This window comes from Chrysemys picta, chromosome 3, assembly GCF_011386835.1.
Source record: "Chrysemys picta bellii isolate R12L10 chromosome 3, ASM1138683v2, whole genome shotgun sequence".
Taxonomy (NCBI): Eukaryota; Metazoa; Chordata; order Testudines; family Emydidae; genus Chrysemys; species Chrysemys picta.
In genome coordinates, this window is record NC_088793.1 from 46,727,667 (window position 1) to 46,747,139 (window position 19,473).

General features: G+C 42.8%; 1 protein-coding gene across 7 annotated transcripts in view; it reads left to right on the forward strand.

The window, feature by feature from the left end:
* The window catches only part of MCPH1 (microcephalin 1), a 233,323-nt gene that overhangs the window by 35,647 nt on the left and 178,203 nt on the right, over positions 1-19,473 (forward strand). For all 7 annotated transcript variants that reach the window (XM_042848790.2, XM_065587780.1, XM_042848794.2 and 4 more), the window contains one exon: positions 4,525-4,637. In XM_042848790.2, the coding sequence (XP_042704724.2) occupies positions 4,525-4,637 (113 nt within the window). The remainder of the gene's footprint in view (positions 1-4,524; positions 4,638-19,473) is intronic.

The window sequence follows — 19,473 nt, forward strand, 5'->3', positions numbered from 1 at the left end:
CCAGATCTATTTAATTCCTATAGCTATTTACCTGAAAACCCCAGCAATAAATGATAGGTTAGGCAAGGAATGGAACATTAATAAATTTTAAGAAAGATTAAACATTCTTCAATTGTTCAGATGACACTTGAACATAGATTTCATTCACATTATTTTTAGTCTTTCTGAATTACAAACTTGGGGATTGAGTGATTTTGATGATCTATAGTGAATATGGGAACAGTACATTCTCTTACATGGCAAAAGTTATAAATTTCTCTGGTCCCCTATAGTCTTGTGGATTGATCACAAGGCTGAAGAATCGAGAGTCCTGAAATCTCTTCATGGCTGCTATTTCCTTGTGGTGACAATGGGCGACTTTAGTCCCATTTACTTGGATGGGAGCTCCAGGGGGTGACACTTGGCTTCTCTTGTAGTGAATAGGAGTTTTGCCACAGATTTCAAAAGTTGGGCCAGGCTTTCATCCTGGGTGTTCAGCACTATTGATATTTGAGACACACAAATTTGAAAATGCTAGCCTTAATTTCTCTACCTTAATTTTTCCACCTCTGTAAAGACACAGATACTTTAAGGTCGGATAACTCTGTGTGTGTGTGTGTGTGTGTGTGTGTGTGTGTTTGTTTATATAACAGCTTGTCACGGGGTGTCAAGTTGAGGCAGACAATTAAAGGAGTAGCTATGGCTCAAATGGCAAGAGTCACTAGGGTGCTCTCTGTCTTTAGGCAGCTTGGCCTAGTGGCCAGAATCCATAGGGCCACCCTTGCTCCCAGGACAGTTTGGCCTAGTGCCCAGAGTCATTGGAGCTCCCCTTGGCCAGTCATGTCCGCCCTACATGTGCCTGCACCCAGCAGTAAATGTGGGGCAGGATAGGGGGCCCTAGGCTCAACCTACCCTACCAGGTCCTGACCCGGGCTTTATGAAACCTGTAGTCCTGGATTCAGGCTCGGTTTCCCATTTTAATCTTTGTATTCCCTGGGCTGCCTCCTACCCTTGATTCTGGCCCCTTGAGGGTAGTGACCTCCTGTCACTCTGATCCCCTGCGGTTGAGGGGAGTTCCAGCTCAGATGCCGTGTTATCAGCCTCGGAAGTCTGTAACTCTAGCAGTTCTCTGGCAGGAGCCTGCAGCATACGTCCACTCTTCTCCTCAGTCAGTCCAGACTGAGCAGGGCTGCTACCTTGTATATCCTGCTTCCAGCTAGAGCATGCCCAGCAGGGGCAAGGGGGCCTGGCCTCTTCAACCCACTGTGTGGTCAATTCCAGGTGGGCCAGTGTGAGCTACATATACCCCGTCACACAGCTACATCTTATATTTCTTAATGTTTTTAATCCTTTACTTGTAAATAAATGTTTTATATAGGGGTGTCAAGCAATTAAAATAATTAATCGCGATTAATTGCACTCTTAAACAATAATAGAATACCATTTATTTAAATATTTTTGGATGTTTTATACATTTTCAAATCTATTGATTTCAATTACCACACAGAATACAAAGTGTACAGTTTATATTTATTTTATTAAAAATATTTTCACAGTAAAAAATAAAAGAAATAGTATTTTTCAGTTCATCTAATACAAGTACTGTAGTGCAATCTCTTTATCATGAAAGTTGAACTTACAAATGTAGAATTATGTACAGAAAAACTGCATTCAAAAATAAAACAATGTAAAACTTTAGAGCTTACAAGTCCACTCAGTCCTACGTCAGCCAATCGCTCAGACAAATAAGTTTGGTTACAATTTACAGGAGATAATGTTGCCCACTTCTTGTTTACAATGTTACCTGAAAGTGAGAACAGGAGTTCTCATGGCACTGTAGTAGCCAGTGTCACAAGATATTTACATGCCAGATGGGCTAATAATTCATATGTCCATTCATCTTCAACCACCATTCCAGAGAATGTACTCTATGCTGATGACGGGTTTTGCTCTATAACGATGCAAAGCAGAGCAGACCGATGTATGTTCATTTTCATCATCTGAATCAGATGCCACTAGCAATTTGATTTTTTTTTTTTTTTTTTTTTTTTTTTTTTGGTGGTTCGGGTTCTGTAGTTTCCTCATCAGAGTGTTGCTCTTTTAAGACTTCTGAAAGCATGCTCCACACCCTATCCCTTTCAGATTTTGGAAGGCACTTCAAATTCTTAAACCTTGGGTTGAGTGCTGTAGCTATTTTTAGAAATCTCACATTGGTACCTTCTTTGCATTTTGTCAAATCTGCTGTGAAAGTGTTGTTAAAATGAACATGTGCTGGGTCATCATCCGAGACCATGAAATATATGCAGAATACAGGTAAAACAGAGCAGGAGACATACAATTCTTCCCCAAGGAGTTTAGTCACAAATTTAATTAATGCACTATTTTTTCAACGAGCATCACCAGCATGGAAGCATGTCCTCTGGAATGGTGGCTGAAGCATGGAGCATACGAATGTTTAGCATATCTGGCACGTAAATACCTTGCAACGCCAGCTACAAAAGTGACATGTGAACACCTGTTCTCACTCTCAGATGACATTGTAAATAAGAAGCAGGCAGCACTAAGCTTGTTTGTCTTAGTGAGTGGCTGAACAAGAAGTAGGACTGAGTGAACTTGTAGGCTCTAAAATTTTACATTGTTTTGTTTTTGAGTGCTGTTATGTAACAAAAAAAAATCTACATTTGTAAGTTACTCTTTCACAATAAAGAGATTTCACTATGGTACTTATATGATGTGAATTGAAAAATACTGTTTATTTTGTTTATCATTTTTACAGTGCAAATATTTGTAATAAAAATAATATAAAGTGAGCACTGTACACTTTGTATTCTGTATTGTAATAAAAATCAATATATTTGAAAATGTAGAAAAACATCCAAAAATATTTAAATAAATTTCAATTGGTATTCTATTGTTTAACAGAGTGATTAATTTTTTGAGTTAATCGTGTGAGTTTATTGCGACTAATCGACAGCCCTACATTTTTATAGTTTTCTATACAGTGCCTTGCCTGATGGAATCCTGGTCTATAATCGGGGCCAGTAGGCACAAATGTAATTCAAATGATATATATAAAAAACCAATATGCTAAAGCTATATAATTGGTACTCTGCGTTTAAAAGGACACTTTAATTTAAATTAAATCCCAATTTTAACTCTTGCATACGAAAGGATTTTACCTGAAATGTAATATTAAGGTATATGCCTTCATGAATGAGTGAGAATTTTCATTATATAAATACTGCTCTGCAGTGTTGGAATTAAAACTCATCAGCTTTTTTCTGTTCCATTAGAACCAGAATGTGACACTCTAAATCCAAATGAAACTTATTATTTTGATTTTATCATATAATAATGAGTAAGGTGCACACATTAAATAGAAGAAATGGTAGAATACTTAACTAGATTAAAACTGAAAACATTTAAATTCTAATAATGGATAAAGGACACTTTTTTGTTCTTAAATTACTTGCCATTTTTTTGTCCTTTTAAAAAGTCATTTTTTTAAAATGCTTGGGTGTTCTTGGATAGTTGATAGAGAATTAGAAAGTTTTATATTTTAGTAATGAAGATTTTTTTAAAAAAAATCATGTATATGATTCATTTTGCTTGTTCAAGTTTTAAATGCAGTTATATTCATGAATATTGATTTAATACACTTTCGTATTTTATCCTCTAAAAGAAATGGAAAATCGGCTTATTTGGGGGAAGTTGAATTTCAAATACCTGGTGCACTAAACTTTCTTTAACAAGACATTAACATTTTGAAATGAAAAATTGTGCAATGTCCTAGTCTAGACTCGAGTAAACTAAATTGGCAATAATGACCTAGTTAAATCTTCAGTAATTAAACATGCATTTATCAAAAGATTGATAAAGGAAATACATCTTAATCACACAAATTAACTTCTCAAAAGTGGTTTTGACAGCCCTGGAGACTGAAAGTTATTAAATCACAGAACAGATACAGCACAGGCAATGACAGTGCATGCTTATCCTTTTCCGGAGGGCCATATTTAGAGTAGTAGCTACGCTCCATGCCCATTTAGTCCTCTACCTGATGACAAGGTGCCAATTGTGTTGGAGGGGTATGACTTGACAATAGGCCTGAGACCACCAATTCATTTTAAGTAGGCTAATAAACATTGACATATAAGGAAAAATTCAAACATCAGTGCTTTATGTCCCCAAATTTAGGCTTTGTGTGGATACAAAGAAATTCTGAATACTTTTCTAAATAAAAATGCCTTTGTGTGTTTTGAAAGTCCACATACTGTATCATTGTGCCACTGTGCATGAGACTAGAAATTGTGAGGCTAAACCAGAGACATAGGAGTGTAAATGCACTGTCATAGTTTGAGTGAAACAGAAAAGTAAACAGCACAAATATTAATATGCAAATGATATTTTGAAAATGTTTTAGTTGTATTTGTTGGTACTTGGGTGAAAAGATTTCCAAAACCTTTTTTTTAGATTTTTTTTTTAACCAGATTGCACCTTGCTTTCTCCGCAAGGTTCTAAACTTTTGATGCACTTGGTTTCTAGGTATTGAAAATGAAATTTCAGTATGTGAGGCTACAGATGTCTCTTGTGAAGTTTTTAATGAAAACAAGAATAAGCCCAGTGGGGAATCAAAGAAAACTGGGAGAATCAAAAAGGTCAGTCTACATAGACACAATGTCAAGACCATTTTTTATATGTAATATATGATTTTAACACCTTTAAAAAATAAAACTTTCCTCAGTATGCAATGCAAAATGATCTATTGAATTTTCTGTCATTTTTTTGTTTACATTTTGGGTGAATATTGAATAGGAAGGCCTAGACAGGCCTACTCTAGTGAGGCTTGACAATGTATGAACTACATCATATGATTGTCAGTGTATTTAGAATATGACTTGAAAACATGCCTTAAGCTTCTCTGTATCAGAGAACTACTAATTGTGATATTTTTAGCAGTTATATTGTGAAGAAGCATCCATTTAAACAAAGTGGGTTTCACTTCTATGTGCTGTATAGTACTAAACAATTTATGGTTCAAGCAGGACTTGAATGTAAAACTTTGAAGATGAAGCATTACTATAGAACTACTCTCACTTAATCTTTCTGGTTTTTCACTTTTTAAAAACCTTGTTCTTGGTAAATGTAAAATTGATTAGCAGCAAATATAACTGGTAAAAGTAAATTTACATACTATGTACCACCTGGCAGAATGAAGATAAAGATGGCTGAAGTTTCTTGCGGACAAAATCACCCAGAGAGATGAAGTATAAACCAGCTAAAGTAGGATAGAAAGCTAGCCCATGTTTCAAAGGATGTCTGTCTAAAGAATTTCAGAGAGATCTGCTGGTCAAAAGACCTGTTTTCCTTCTACATTGAAATATTAAGTAGGTGCAATTATTGGAGAGCTTCCAAATTAAATGCCACTCTTGGTAGCAGGTTGCTGGACTAGATGGACCAATGGTTCTTGCCTTTATGCTACTTGATTCTTTTAACTGTTCACAGACAGATTCTCTTTAAAAAGAAAGAGAACAGACTTGCTAAAATCACGGCTGTTGCTATATTTCAAGATTTCTGGTCCACTATTTTGAAGAATTTAGTCAGAACCATCTCATGATTTGCCACAAAAATTTGACTCTGTATTGCACCCCCAGAAAATATCACCATTCAACCTTTGTTCGGACTACTTACAATAGCAATGATTGAGATTCTGTATCAGATTTGTAAAAAGCAACAATGAGTCCTGGGGCACCTTATAGACTAACAGATGTATTGGAGCATAAGCTTTCGTGGGTGAATACCCATTTCGTCAGACACATGAATTCTTTGTCACTGATTCATTCATCTTTAGTCTGTGTAAATTGTTTACTACCACAAGTGTATACAATAGTTCCCATTTTATCTCATTGCTCTTGTCTGTTTTGGGATCCTTGTTTATCTTAACTTTTTTTTTGTTTAGTATTAAGCATTTTACATAACTCAATATACAAGCAGTATTAGCAGAATCCAATCTTATCACAATACTAATTTACAAGGCTCTTTCAAAAGTTTATAAATTGCTGTTGCTTCCTGTCTAATTGAAACCAAGAGTGGTTCTGCAGAATTCCAGTTGTATAAGGCTGTGTTTGATCCTGCTACTGTAGTTACAGATACTCATTTTGAAATGTGATCTGCTCAAATTATTATTTAGCCTGTAAAAAACAGTCTGGGAAACAGTATAAACTACAGTTAATTTTCCTTCAAAAGTTGGTTTAGAATCAGGACTCCCATAAGAAGTATTTTGAATGATAATTGATTTTAATACTTTTTCACAAGTGAAAAGGTTGTCACTATATTAACTGGGATTCAAGAATTGTGTTTCCAGCCCTCGCTCCTTCTTCATTAGTGTTGAACATCAATGATACCTGTACTGTCTAGGTGAGAGGTAGATCTCTGCAAAGTGCAGTATCTGTTGCTCTTTCCCAGCCAGAACAGAATAGCAATATAATCATGCCAGTTTCAGTTATTTTGCTAATTTTATTTCAAGATACCCGTCAGCAAATATGTCTGTAACAATGCAGACAACAAAAAAGATTCAGGAAATGTTTTTGACAAATAGATTCCTTACTAGGCATATTAATACAGAACTTTGAGTAATTAATGTAAACAGAAATATATTTCCTGCACCCCTCAGAAGCAGAGCAAAAACTTGGGGGGATCAGGGGTAACAGAGGAGCTGAGGCAGAGGGAAGTAATTGCTAGAAAAGAGCCTGGGAGTGAACTTGTAGGGTTGTTGGGTGTGGGTGGGAGAAGTACAGAACAGTTTTTTTTTTTTTGGGGGGGGGGAGGTATTGTTAGGGAGTTGGGGAGCCTTCCCCATGCAGATCCTGGGGAACTACAGATGATGAGCCTCACTTCAGTCCCCGGCAAAATCATGGAGCAGGTACTCAAGGAATCCATTCTGAAGCACTTAGAGGAGAGGAAGGTGATCAGGAACAGTCCACATGGATTCACCAAGGGCAAGTCATGCCTGACCAGCCTGATTGCCTTCTATGATGAGATAACTGGCTCTGTGGATATTGGGAAAGCGGTGGATGTGATAAATCTTGACTTTAGCAAAGCTTTTGATATGGTCTCCCACAGTATTCTTGCCAGCAAGTTAAAAAAGTATGGACTGGATGAATGGACTATAAGATGGATAGAAAGCTGGCTAGATTGTCGGGCTCAACGGGTAGTGATCAACTGCTCGATGTCTAGTTGGCAACCGGTATCAAGTGGAGTGCCCCAAGGGTCGGTCCTGGTGCCGGTTTTGTTCAACATCTTTATTAATGATCTGGATGATGGGATGAATTGCACCCTCAGCAAAGTTCGCAGATGACACTAAGCTGGGGGGAGAGGTAGATACACTGGAGGATAGGGTCCAGAGTGACCTAGACAAATAGGAGGATTGGGCCAAAAGAAATCTGATGAGGTTCAACAAGGACAAGTGCAGAGTGGGAGAGAGCAGATGCCCACTGCAAAGGAGGGGGATAATGCTGCAGTCCCTCCCCCAGTGGTACAATTGTTGCCAGACGAGGCAGTTGCGGGGCCTGGGCAGGCCAGCCCACCCGATGACTTCAAGGAGCACCAATCCCTACTGCGAAGTATGGCCTTGAATTTGGGCTTGGAGGTGAAGGAAATGACAGAGCAATTGGACAACCTATTCAATGTGCTTCCGGCGACAACCCCCTCGCAGGTCGCATATCCTGTGCATGAAAGGGTTCTAAAGATAGCCAAGGCCCTCTGGCAAACCCCATCCTCTATCTCGCCAACATCCAAGTGGGCTGAAAAGAAATATTTCGTGCCTGCTAAAGGGTTTGAATACTTGTATACCTACCCGCCCTGGGATCGCTGGTCGTTTCTGCTGCCAATAAAAGGGACAGGCAAGGGCAGGCGAGTTCCACTCCCAAAAAGAAAGACGGCAAGAAGCTGGACCTTTTCGGAAGGAAAGTTTATTCAACAGTCAGCCTTGAGTTTTGAGTGTCTAACCATCAAGCCCCATTGGACAGATTTTATTTTGTGGGACTCCATAAAGAAGTTTAAAGACTTCCTGCCCGAGGACCTGGGCCAGGAGTTTGCCACCATTTTGGAGTAGGGTACCGCTGTGGCGAGGAGCTCCCTCAGGATGGCCTGGGATGCGGCAGAGTTGGCAGTCTGGGTTGTTACCTCAGCCGTGGTGATTGGGCGGAGTTCCTGGCTTCAATCCGCGGGTCTGTCCCAGGAGATGCAGTCCTCCATCCAGGACCTCCCCTTTGACGGGATTGGACTCTTCTCAGAGCAAATGGCTGCGAGGCTGCATGGACTCAATGACACTCAAGATACCCTCTGCTCGCTAGGCTTGCATATGCCGCAATCAACGAGGAGGCAGTTCAGGCCACCCCCATGATCTAGGCCTTGGCTTCCCTGGCAGGGCTCTTCTAAGAAAAGAGATAAAGACATGGTGTTCAGCTGTCACCGTTGCCCCTCTGTCTCCCGTTCACCCATCCAACCAGGCTCCTCAAAACACCAAGGGGGCCAGAAGCACTCGTTTCGAGGGTATGCTCAAGGATGGTGCCCAGTCAAGCCTCAGGATCCACCACCCTAATCATTCCTCAACCATGTGCATCCCTTCTGGTCGGCTTGGTCGCGAGTAACCTCAGACTGCTGGGTGCTCGGCATAATATCTCTGGATGACACCCTGCAATTTTCGGCCTTCCTTCCCTCCCCCATCCCTCTTCAGGGACCCTTCCCACGAGCAACTCCTCGTTCAAGAAGTGGAAAACCTCCTATGACTGGGAGCAGTGGAGGAGGTCCCCCGGGACATGAGGGGAAAAGAGTTCTACTCCCACTATTTCTTAATTCGGAAATGAAAGGGGGCCTAAGACCCATTTTTGACCTGCGACACCTCAACAAGTATCTCAAAAAGTTGAAGTTTTGCATAGTCTGCCTGGCCTGCATCATTCCCTCCCTGGATCTGGGAGACTGGTACATCCCCCTTGACTTGAAGGACGCATACTTTCATATCTCCATCTTCCAAGGGCCCAAACTGTTCCTCCATTTTGTGGTGGGCCAGTGCCATTTCCAATTCACGTGCTACGCTTTGGATTCTTGTTGGCCCCGCGAGTGTTCACAAAATGTATGGTGCCGGTGGCCACTTACCTGACGCGTCAAGAGGTCCAGGTTTATCTATACCTTGACGACTGGCTCATTAAGGGCAGATCTTGGGATCAGGTTTGAAGGAGCCTCGATCTGTGTTCCACCTGCCACGATCTGGGCCTGTTAATAAACAAAAAGAAATCAACCCTGATACCGGTACAACGGATAGAGTTTATAGGAATGGTCCTCGTCACCATGTGAGCCAGAGCCTTTCTCCCAGAGGCCTGTTTCCAAGCCATGTCAGACCTGATCTTGCCTGTGAGAACCCACCTGTTCACCACCTCTCATATGTGCCTCAGGTTGCTAGGTCACATAGCCGCCTGTACTTACGTGGTCCGTCACGCCCAGCTCCACCTCAGACCACTGCAAGCGTGGTTACATCCCCAACAGGCACAATCTGGACTGGGTGGTCCGGGTGCCAGGTCATATACAGTTGTCTCTGGAATGGGTGGCTGGACCCCGGATCAGTGTTAAAGGGTCCCTTTGCTGCCCCGTCCCTGTCACTGATCCTGGTCTTCAATGCCTCGGACCTTGGCTGGGGAGCCCACCAGGACAATCTCAGTATGCAAGGCTGTTGGTCCTGAGACGATCGCTTGGCCTGCCAGGCTTTCCTGCCTTACCTGAAAGGCAAGGTGGTGCAGATTCTGATGGACAAGGCCACAGTGCTTTACATCAACAAGCAAGGCAGAGTCCGGTCATCAGTCTTTCGTCAAGAAGCTCTCCATCTGGGATTTGTGTGTGCAGTATGCCCTTCATCTCATGGCTGCACACTTCCCCAGAGCCAGGAATGTGGTGGCAGATCGCCTCAGCACAACCTTCTGGTCTCGCCACAAATGATCTCTCCATCCGGAGGTGGTCAGTGTGATCTTCCGAAGGTGGGGGACTCCCTGGGTGGACTTGTTCTGGCAGAACAGAACAGAATGTGCCACGTATTCTTCTCAATTCGGGGGATCGACAGGGGCTCCCTATCAGATGCCTTTTTGCTCCCATGGTTGTGGGCTCTAATGTACGCCTTCCCACCGGTGCCATTAATCCACAGGTTCCTTGTGAAGATCATACAGGACAAGGCAAAGGTTATCCTAACAATCCCAGTTTGGCCTCGTCAACGCTGGTTCAGCACACTGCTGGACCTCTCAGTGGCCGCCCCGCTGCGACTGCCGCTCTGGCTGGATCTACTGTTTCAGAACTATGGCACTCCTTTGCACCCAAATTTGGCAGTGCTGCACCTGATGGCTTGGCTGCTGCATGGCTAAAAGCACGAGAGCAGTCCCAAACCTGGACCCCTGCCTCTGCAGGGCTGGGTGGCGGCCCTGGACCCTGTGGGGCTGGATGGTGGCCCCGGACTCTGAGGGGCTGGCTTAGCCAGCAGTCCCGATCCCAGACCCCCACCGCGCTGGGCAGCCCAGACCCACTGCGCCAGGCAGGCAGGAACCCGGACCGCACTGTGCAGCCTGGCGGCCTTTAGCACACAGTTGGGTTGCAGCTGTGTGCTAATTGGGCCGCATGCGGCTCGTGGGCCACGGGTTGAGAACCACTGAACTAGATGATCTCAGTGGATCCTTCTGACCTTATCTGTGAATCTATAAATTTCAGAAATACTATAGGTATAATCTAGAGTGGGGGTTCTCAACATTTTTCTTTTTGAGGCCCCTCCAATATGCTATAAAAACTCCACGGCCCACCTGTGCCACAATAACTGGTTTTCTGCATATAAAAGCCAGGGTCAGTGTTAAGGGGTAGCAAGCAGGGCAATTGCTTGGGGCCCCATGCTAGAGGGGCCCCTGCGAAACTACATTGCTCAGGCTTCGGCTGCAGCCCCAGGTGGTGAGGCTCAGGGCCCAGGACTTCAGCCCCATGCGGTGGGCTTTCAGCTTTCTGGCCTGGGCCCCAGCAAGTCTAATGCTGGGCCTGCTTGTTGGCTCCCCTCAAACCTGCTCGTGGCCCCCGAGGGGGCCTCAGAGCCCTGGTTGAGAACCACTGGTCTATAGAGTATCCCATTCCCAGCAAAATTCCTGTATACAATTATCTTACCACTGTTTACCACTTTAAGATATTAATACACTTATCAACTTGTTTGCTTTTTTACCACCTATCCCAGGGTGTCTTACAACTTCTACAGAGGGAGCAAATTCCTTACTTTATCTTCTGGACCATAAATATAAACTTATAGGCTACATTAGTATCCTTAATTTACAGTAGAACTCACAGTGATATTAGTGGAGGCTTGCACAAAGATCAGTGGTAAAATGTAGCCTCTATGGTAAACAACTGAAAGTTTAGTTACTGTTGTTGGGTACCTACTTGTTGTTTTGAGGTTGTAATTAGCATGCCAGAAACCCAAAGCAATTCAGTGGGCTGCAGCTGCTTTGGTGATGAGTCAGTGTAAAACTGAACCTGTTCCCCTTTTGGCATGAAAACTACCAAGAAGAAAAGCAACTGCTGATGAGATCCTCCCATTTGGGATATTTAACTTTTGGAAAATGAATATTCTTTGCAAGCTAACTGATATCTGGCATAATTCTGTATGTTGGAAATGTTCTGGTTTACGAACAGCATTCTAAATTATATCCATACAGCTCTTGAAGATTGTTGTAAATCACTCTGAACAAGAGATTTCCTTTTTCCATTTCATTAGCAATTGACATAGTTTTTGTATTAGTAATATAACGCTTTTATTAAGTGAATTAATTTGTATTTTTATGTCTTTATTTTGTATATTACACTTATTTGTATATTACACTTATTTAAATAGTTGGGCCTCTCTCCATTACAGAAAACATAAAAGGTGCTTGATGCTGCAGGTTCATTAGCTTTGAAATGAGTGGCAGTTTTGCCTTAATGCAAACTGCAACATTTGACTGATAGCTTTTTAACATGAGGTGTGCTGCCATTGTTGGGGATGGGTGAAGAAATATTAATATTCATGGGGGTGCAAACTCCAACAGAGGGAGAAACTGACTTTTAAAGCTGAAGCTGTTTACACACACAAACTGTGGCTTTAAATAACTCAATTGGCAGTTATGTCAGCTTTTAAATTTCATTTTTTATATTTATAAAGCACATTCCTATAGTGGTGGTGTATTAACTGAAAACCAACAAACTATCAAGTCAAACAAGCCAGTTGGACAGATTCAGCTGTCAAGGGACCAGGGCCAGCTCCAGGCACCAGCTTACCAAGCAGGTGCTTGGGGTGGCCACTTCGGAAAGGGGCAGCATGTCTAGCTGTTCGGCGGCAATTCAGCGGACGGTCCCTCACTCCTGTTTGGAGTGAAGGACCTCCCGCCAAATTGCCGCCACAGATCGCAATCGCGGCTTTTTTGTTTGTTTTGTTTGTTTGTTTGTTTGGCTGCTTGGGGCGGCCAAAACCCTGGAGCCGGCCCTGCAAGGGACCAGGAAACTAAACGCCCTATATTTAAACAATTAAACTAATGGTTGCAGGTGGGTTTTTTCTGTATGGCTCCAGTCATAGTTGTGCTAACTTTTTAATTGAAATTGTTGCTGTAGGAGCATAAAACTGCTGTGACGGATTCGGTCAGAGAGACCCCCTTGGGACTGTCACCTGACGTGCTAGAATTACCTCTGAGCCCATTTTCCCTGCCTGCTTGGGACTTCCGGAACCCTGTCTTGTTGAGCCAGACACACTAGCCTGCTGCAACACAGACCCAGGTCTGGTCCACGCCCCCAAAGCTGCAGGCTTTAACCAAAAACTGCTTGGCAGGTTACCTGCCTCCAGCACCCAGGCACCGAGTTCCCAATGGGATCCAAACCCCAAATAAATCCGTTTTATTCTGTTCAAAGCTTATACAGGGTAAACACATAAACTGTCCTCCCTCTATAACACTGATAGGGAGATATGCACAGCTGTTTATTCCCCCAAGTATTAATCACTTACTCTGGGTTCATTAATAAACAAAAGTGATTTTATTAAGTATAAAAAGTAGGATTTAAGTAGTTTCAAGTAATAACAGATAGAACAAAGTAAGTTACCAAGCTTTTCTTCTTCCCACTCCAAATTTCCCTGGCTTTTATGAGGGTGTAGAGCCTCTGCCACTACTCCGGTCTCTTGTGTACTGTGATTGGAATTTATGGTGCTGATCTACCTTTCCATCTTTTTATGGAGGGAGGGATGCTACTCTGCCCTCACTCTTCTTTGTTTGTGGGTCGGCTGTCCAAAGGAATAACTCCAATGCCTGTATTTTCTGTGTATTCTGAAACTGCAGAACTTGCCATGGAATTCTTCCCTTGCTGCAGAATTGTTCTCCAGGATTTGTTTTCATTTTAAAAGAACAGTTGTTTTTAGTCGTCGTTGTTGCAAAGGGAACACGGAAAGTCTGAGCAGACTGTAAACCATTGCAGTGATGCCACCCACAGTGTGAAGAGAGTCTGAAATAATAGCTCTTTGGCACTCCCTGTTATCTCAATAACAGGGAGGCCCTTTGGACTTTGCTGTTCTGTGGCCATGGAGTTTCATTCTTCCAAGGTGCAACAGAATCAATATTTTTGTAGTGAAATTTGCCATTTTGTTGCAGCCAGCACTTGACATTTAGTTTTGTCTCCCTGTCCTGTCAGCACCTGTCTGTCATTTCCTCTGCTCTCCAGTGTCCTATGAGGAGTTAATTGAATTACAGTGCATATACCTTTAACTGCTGCATGGAGCTAGGAAGAGGAGTCAAGAAGCTAAGTCTGGTAGTCAGTTTGCAGGCAGGGGATAGAAAAAAACAGAAGTGTAGGCTGGCAGGCTGGGCAATATTAGAGGTCCAGCAAGTAGAGCAGGGTTATCTGGAGAGTATAGCAACAATAATTCCTTAATTTTAAAAATCACTGAGAATAACTGATGAATGTTGTCAATGGATGTTATCAACTGTGAGACAGTCATACATTTATGTGTGGGAAGGTGAAGAATTGGAAATGAAAGACATTTCATGGTGATAAAATAAATGCCCTGGATTTTGATGTCATTGTGCTCTGAAATACAGGACCCTGATCATAGTTTTCCAAAACTACAACAGAGTGAAATTGACCTGATTCTTGGCTATTTCATCCTGATCCACATAGTTCTGTGTTATGGACCTGGTCATTGAAGTACTTGATTTCTAAAATACAACAGTGAACACTGAAAGTATGTGCCTTAGTTCAGAGCCACTGGCAGAGGCTTGGGAGCTGGTAAGTGCCCCAGAGGTTGGTCCTGGGGCTAGTTTTGTTCAACATCTTTATTAATGATCTGGATGATGGGATGAATTGCACCTTCAGCAAGTTCGCCGATGATACTAAGCTGGGGGGAAGGTAGATATGCTGGAGGGTAGGGATGGGGTTCAGAGTGACCTAGACAAATTGGAGGATTGGGCCAAAAAAAATCTGATGAGGTTCAACAAGGACAAGTGCAGAGTTCTGCACTTAGGAAGGAAGAATCCCATGCACCACTACAGGCTGGGGACTGAATGGCTAAGCAGCAGTCCTGCAGAAAAGGACCTGGAGAATACAGTGGACAAGAAGCTGGATGTGAGTCAGCAGCGTGCCCTTGTTGCCAAGAAGGCCAACGGCATACTGTATTAGTAGGAGCATTGTCAGCAGATCAAGGGAAGTGATTTGGCACTGGTGAGGTCAAACCTGGAGTATTGCATCCAGTTTTGGTCCCCCCACTACAGAAGGGATGTGGACAAATTGAAGAGAGTCCAGTTGAGGGCAGCAAAAATGATTAGGAGGCTGGGGCACATGGCTTACAAAGAGAGGCTGAGGGAACTGGGGTTATTTAGTCTGTGGAAGAGAAGAGTGAGGGGGGATTTGATAGTAGCCTTCAACTACCTGAAGGGGGGTTCCAAAGAGGATGGAGCTAGGCTGTTCAGTGGTGGTAGATGATAAAACAAGAAGCAAGGGTCTCAAGTTGCAGTGGGGGAGGTCTAGGTTGGATATTAGGAAACACTATTTCACTAAGAGGGTGGGGAAGTATTGTAATGGGTTACCTAGGGAGGTGGTGGAATCTCCATTCTTAGAGGTTTTTAAGGCCCGGCTTGACAAAGACCAGGCTGGGATGATTTAGTTGATATTTATCCTGCTTTGAGCAGGGGATTGGACTAGATGACTTCCTGAGGTCTCTTCCAGCCCTAATATTATTCTATGATTCTAAGACAAGCACATGATCTAGAGGAGATGGGGTAGGGCATCCCTAAACAAATGGAATATTGTTCTTGCATGCTGTTTTGCTTTTAAATGGACTTGACAAATCCAAACTAGTTATCTAATCTGTGATCGCCACTAGGAATGATTCCCTGATCAAACCCTTGGCATGGAGGTGGGCAAACTAGGGCCCACGGGACCCTCCTGCCTGGCCCTTGAGCTCCTGGCACGGGAGACTAGCCCCCAGCCCCTCCCCACTCTTCCCCCTCCCGCACAGCCTCAGCTCACTGTGCCGCCAGCGCAATGCTCTCGGTGGCAGGGCTGCGAGTTTCTGGGGCAACGCAGTTGCAGAGCTCAGTCTGACCCGGTGCTCTGTGCTGTGCGGTATGTGGCTGGCTGCAGCCGGATGGTGCGGCTGTAGCGCTGCCAGCCACCAGTGCTCCAGTCAGCGCAGGCAGGGAGCAGGGTGGGTTGGATAGAGGGCAGGGGAGTTTGGGGTGATGGTCAGAGGGCAAGGAGGTGGATAGGGGTCGGGGCTATCAGAGGCGGGGAACTGGGGTTGAATGGGGGCAGGGGTCCCGGGAGAGCAGTCAGGAATAAGAGAAGGGGTTGGATGGGGTGGCTGGGGGCAGTCAGGGGTGGGGGTTCTGAGGGCTGTCAGGAGACAGGGAGTGGGGGGGAGGGTGGATGGGGCAGGGGCTCCGGGGGGGGGCCATCAGGGAACAGGGAGGGTTGGATGGGGCAGGAGTCCGGGGGAAGGCCATCAGTAAGTGAGAAGCAGGGGGGGTCGGATAGGGGGCAGGGCCGGGCCGGGCCACACCTGGCTGTTTGGGGAGGCACAACCTCCCCCAACTGGCCCGCCCTACAATTTCCGAAACCTGATGTGGCCCTCAGGCCAAAAAGTTTGCCCTCCCTGCCTCTCTGGTCACTCAGTAACAGACTTAAAGGTGGCAATTTTGCAACAGAAAAGCTTCAAAAACAGACTCCAACGAGAAACAGCTGAACTTGAATTAATATGCAAACTAGCTACCATTAACTTTGGCTTGAATAGAGACTGGGAGTGGCTGGGTCATTACACAAATTAAATCTATTTCCCCATGTTAAGTATCCTCACACCTTTTTGTCAACTGTCTGAAATGGGCCATCTTGATTATCACTAGAAAAGCTTTTTTTCTCTTGCTGATAAAAGCTCATCTTAATTAATTATGGTATGGCAACTTCTAACTTTTCATGTTCTCTGTATGTATATGTATATCATCTTATTGTATGTTCCATTCTATTCATCTGATGAAGTGGGCTGTAGCCCACAAAAATTTACGCTCAAATAAATTTGTTAGTCTCTAAGGTGCCACAAGTACTCCTGTTCCTTTTGCAAATATGGAAAGTTCAGTTCTTTTATCTGGCTTTCTCATCTGGTTTAGTAGATGAAAAGCACTTGTGGTCCTATTTCCTTCGTCACTGAAATAATTCCATTCTAGGTTGTGGCTTTCTCCAGATTTAGTGGTACAGCCAGTAGGGGAATATTTGGACAAAGTAGTGCATATTAAATAGATGGCATATATTGCTTGGACAAATTCCACTTGGCCTGTGAGGATGAGATGCCTAACTTCCTGAAACCTTCCATCCAGAACTTAGCCAGGAACAAATGTAAAATATTATTGTTCCAAGCAAATTTTTATTATGGATGCATTTTATTTAGCAGTCAGAGAACAAATTTGGAGGTTGGGTGTGTCTCTGCAGTATAGGTCAGTTAACATACAGGAAATATCACATTGTTTTTAAGTACTGGCAGGATTTATAAATGCTGTTTCCTTTGAGAGGTATTGAAATACATGTTTTATATTTCATGTGACTTGGAAAAAATATGCTTGTTGGCAGACTCTAAAATGAAATATTTAATGCAACTGTATTTATGAGAAAGACTTAAAGAAAAAGCAGAAATCATGTAAAGGTCCTATAGGTGTCTAATTTATACCACAGCATATATTCCAGACTTTGTGTCATTTGGGAAAAATGTGTTCTGTTTTAGAATACAAATGTGAAGATCTTTAGGAATCACAGATGAATGATAAATAAAAAGGGTCGGTTTGCCTAATGCCACCTTTTCCAGTGTTTTATTAGCAATAATTCTGGTATAAATGTGCATTAGAAACTCAGTGATGCTCCCCAGATGTTTTTTTTTACCATTTAGAAAAGAAACTGCTAATTTAAAACATGTTTTACGATAAAAGCACAATGTAAAATAAACCAGACACAAATAGTGTAGATAGTGTATATAAAGGGGCAAAAGGGAGTAAAAGCAATTAATTTGAAAAATGTAGAACTAAAAATTAAGCATAGTTTGGCTCAGTTTTCTACTGACAACCATCTTAAAACACATCGGTTGTCCTATTGAAGCAATAGGACACGTCTGCTTAATAGATGACCCCTAGCTTGCAGAAATGTGCACTTTTGAATGAAGAGGAGTGAAATTCACCCCAGTTCATAGTTTGCATATGGACTTCTGTGTTCCTTTAAACCTCATGGTAGACATTTTAAAAGAGAAGCTACTAACAGAGCATTCACACAGGCTGGTCGCTGTATCCATTCTGTGTTCCCCAGAGGCGCTCTGATGGCCTCACAAGGCTGACTTTAAAGGGAGTGGTGTCAGGACAGGCTGATCCACAACTGTGGATCCAGCAGTATTTACACCCTGAATATGTGTCGCTGGAGGCTGCAGCCAATATCTCAGTTTATAGGCTTGAGAAGCAGCTGCATGAGGGCTGTACTTCAACTCTGTGTATTGACCTTCAGTTAGGCAGCTTTTGTGGTACATTTGGGATAACATATCCTTGAATGCAAGTTCAGCAAAGTTGGGAGCCTGACTGTTAATATTGGTATATTCCAAAGTATTGAGTTTGTGCTGAGGCAACCCACAGTAATATAAATACATAGGATGAGATTTGCCACCCAGGCGGAGGGAATAGGGTGGGAAACTAGTCTTTTAAAGCTATCTTTGTGGTCTCCCAGCTCTGGGGGCTGGAGAGGCCTCAGTGTAACTTAGACAACCCCTAAGTTACAGCAGCCTCTCTGGGCTGTGCTATGTGCCACAGTGCTTCCTGGGATCTCTGCAGCATGGCATGCTGGGGCCCTACCCCCCATAAGCCTCTGTCGCCCCCACCCCTGCCCCGATACACCCACTATGGCTACCTTTTGCAGTGCCTGTGCTGGGGCAATCCTTTCATAGTTAGATATGGGGCTTTTTAGGACTTCTTTACATGGCTCCAGCCTTTGCCCTGGGTGTAAAGTGGCTAGTGTTTTACAGATACACAAACTAACTATTAACTGTGCCATTATTTTTGCTATCCACCATATTCTCCTAATGGCTTCCGTGACACTGCCCATAGGAATATGCTCCATGTGGGTGTAAACAAGACCATATCACCTGGATCCAGGTTGATATGGGCTTTATTGGAAGGATGTATTTGAGTGCCTAATATGAAAATGAAAAGTCCAGAAGTTGGATTTATTTTTTTAGGAAATTGTATTAAGCTGATGAACATTCCAAGAGCTATTGACACTAACAGCTTATGTGAATTTGGCAAAAATAAAGTGGAAAATCTTTTGGCTAAGAAAAGAAAGAAATTTCATTATCTTAGATATGTAAATAAAAATCTTCCTTCCAGTCACTAGGATAGCAATAAGTACAGACATAATCAGCAGGTGCTACCATTAGCAAGTTAAGTGTTTGGTAAGATGCACTGTATGTTTCTAGTTAAGGTGCAGCAGGATTGAGTTAATAGTTTTTCACATTGGCTAATCTTCAGATACAGCTCCTGTTTATCACCACCATTTCAGCACACCACCTCACTTTTTGCACTGTTTTTCTCTTTCTTTTTTTTTTCTTTTTTTGTGTGTGTTTACTTTGTTATTCCTCTATACCTGGATTTTTAATTTCTTTTGTGTTCTATAATTGTTTACTTTTGAACTATTATCAAATGCCTGTGTAACTTACAGCAGTGTTTCCTAAATCTCAGGTATAATATTTTTTTGTCCTGATTTTGTATATGTATAGAATCATAGAAGCATAAAGTCAGAAGGGATGCAAGTTTAGTCTAATCTCTTGCCAAGATGCAGGTTTTGTTGTATCTAAACCATCCAAGATGGATGGCTATCCAGCCTCTTTTTGAAAACCTGCAATGAAAGAGCTTCCATGATTTCCCTAGGTAGTCTGTTCTATTGTCCTAC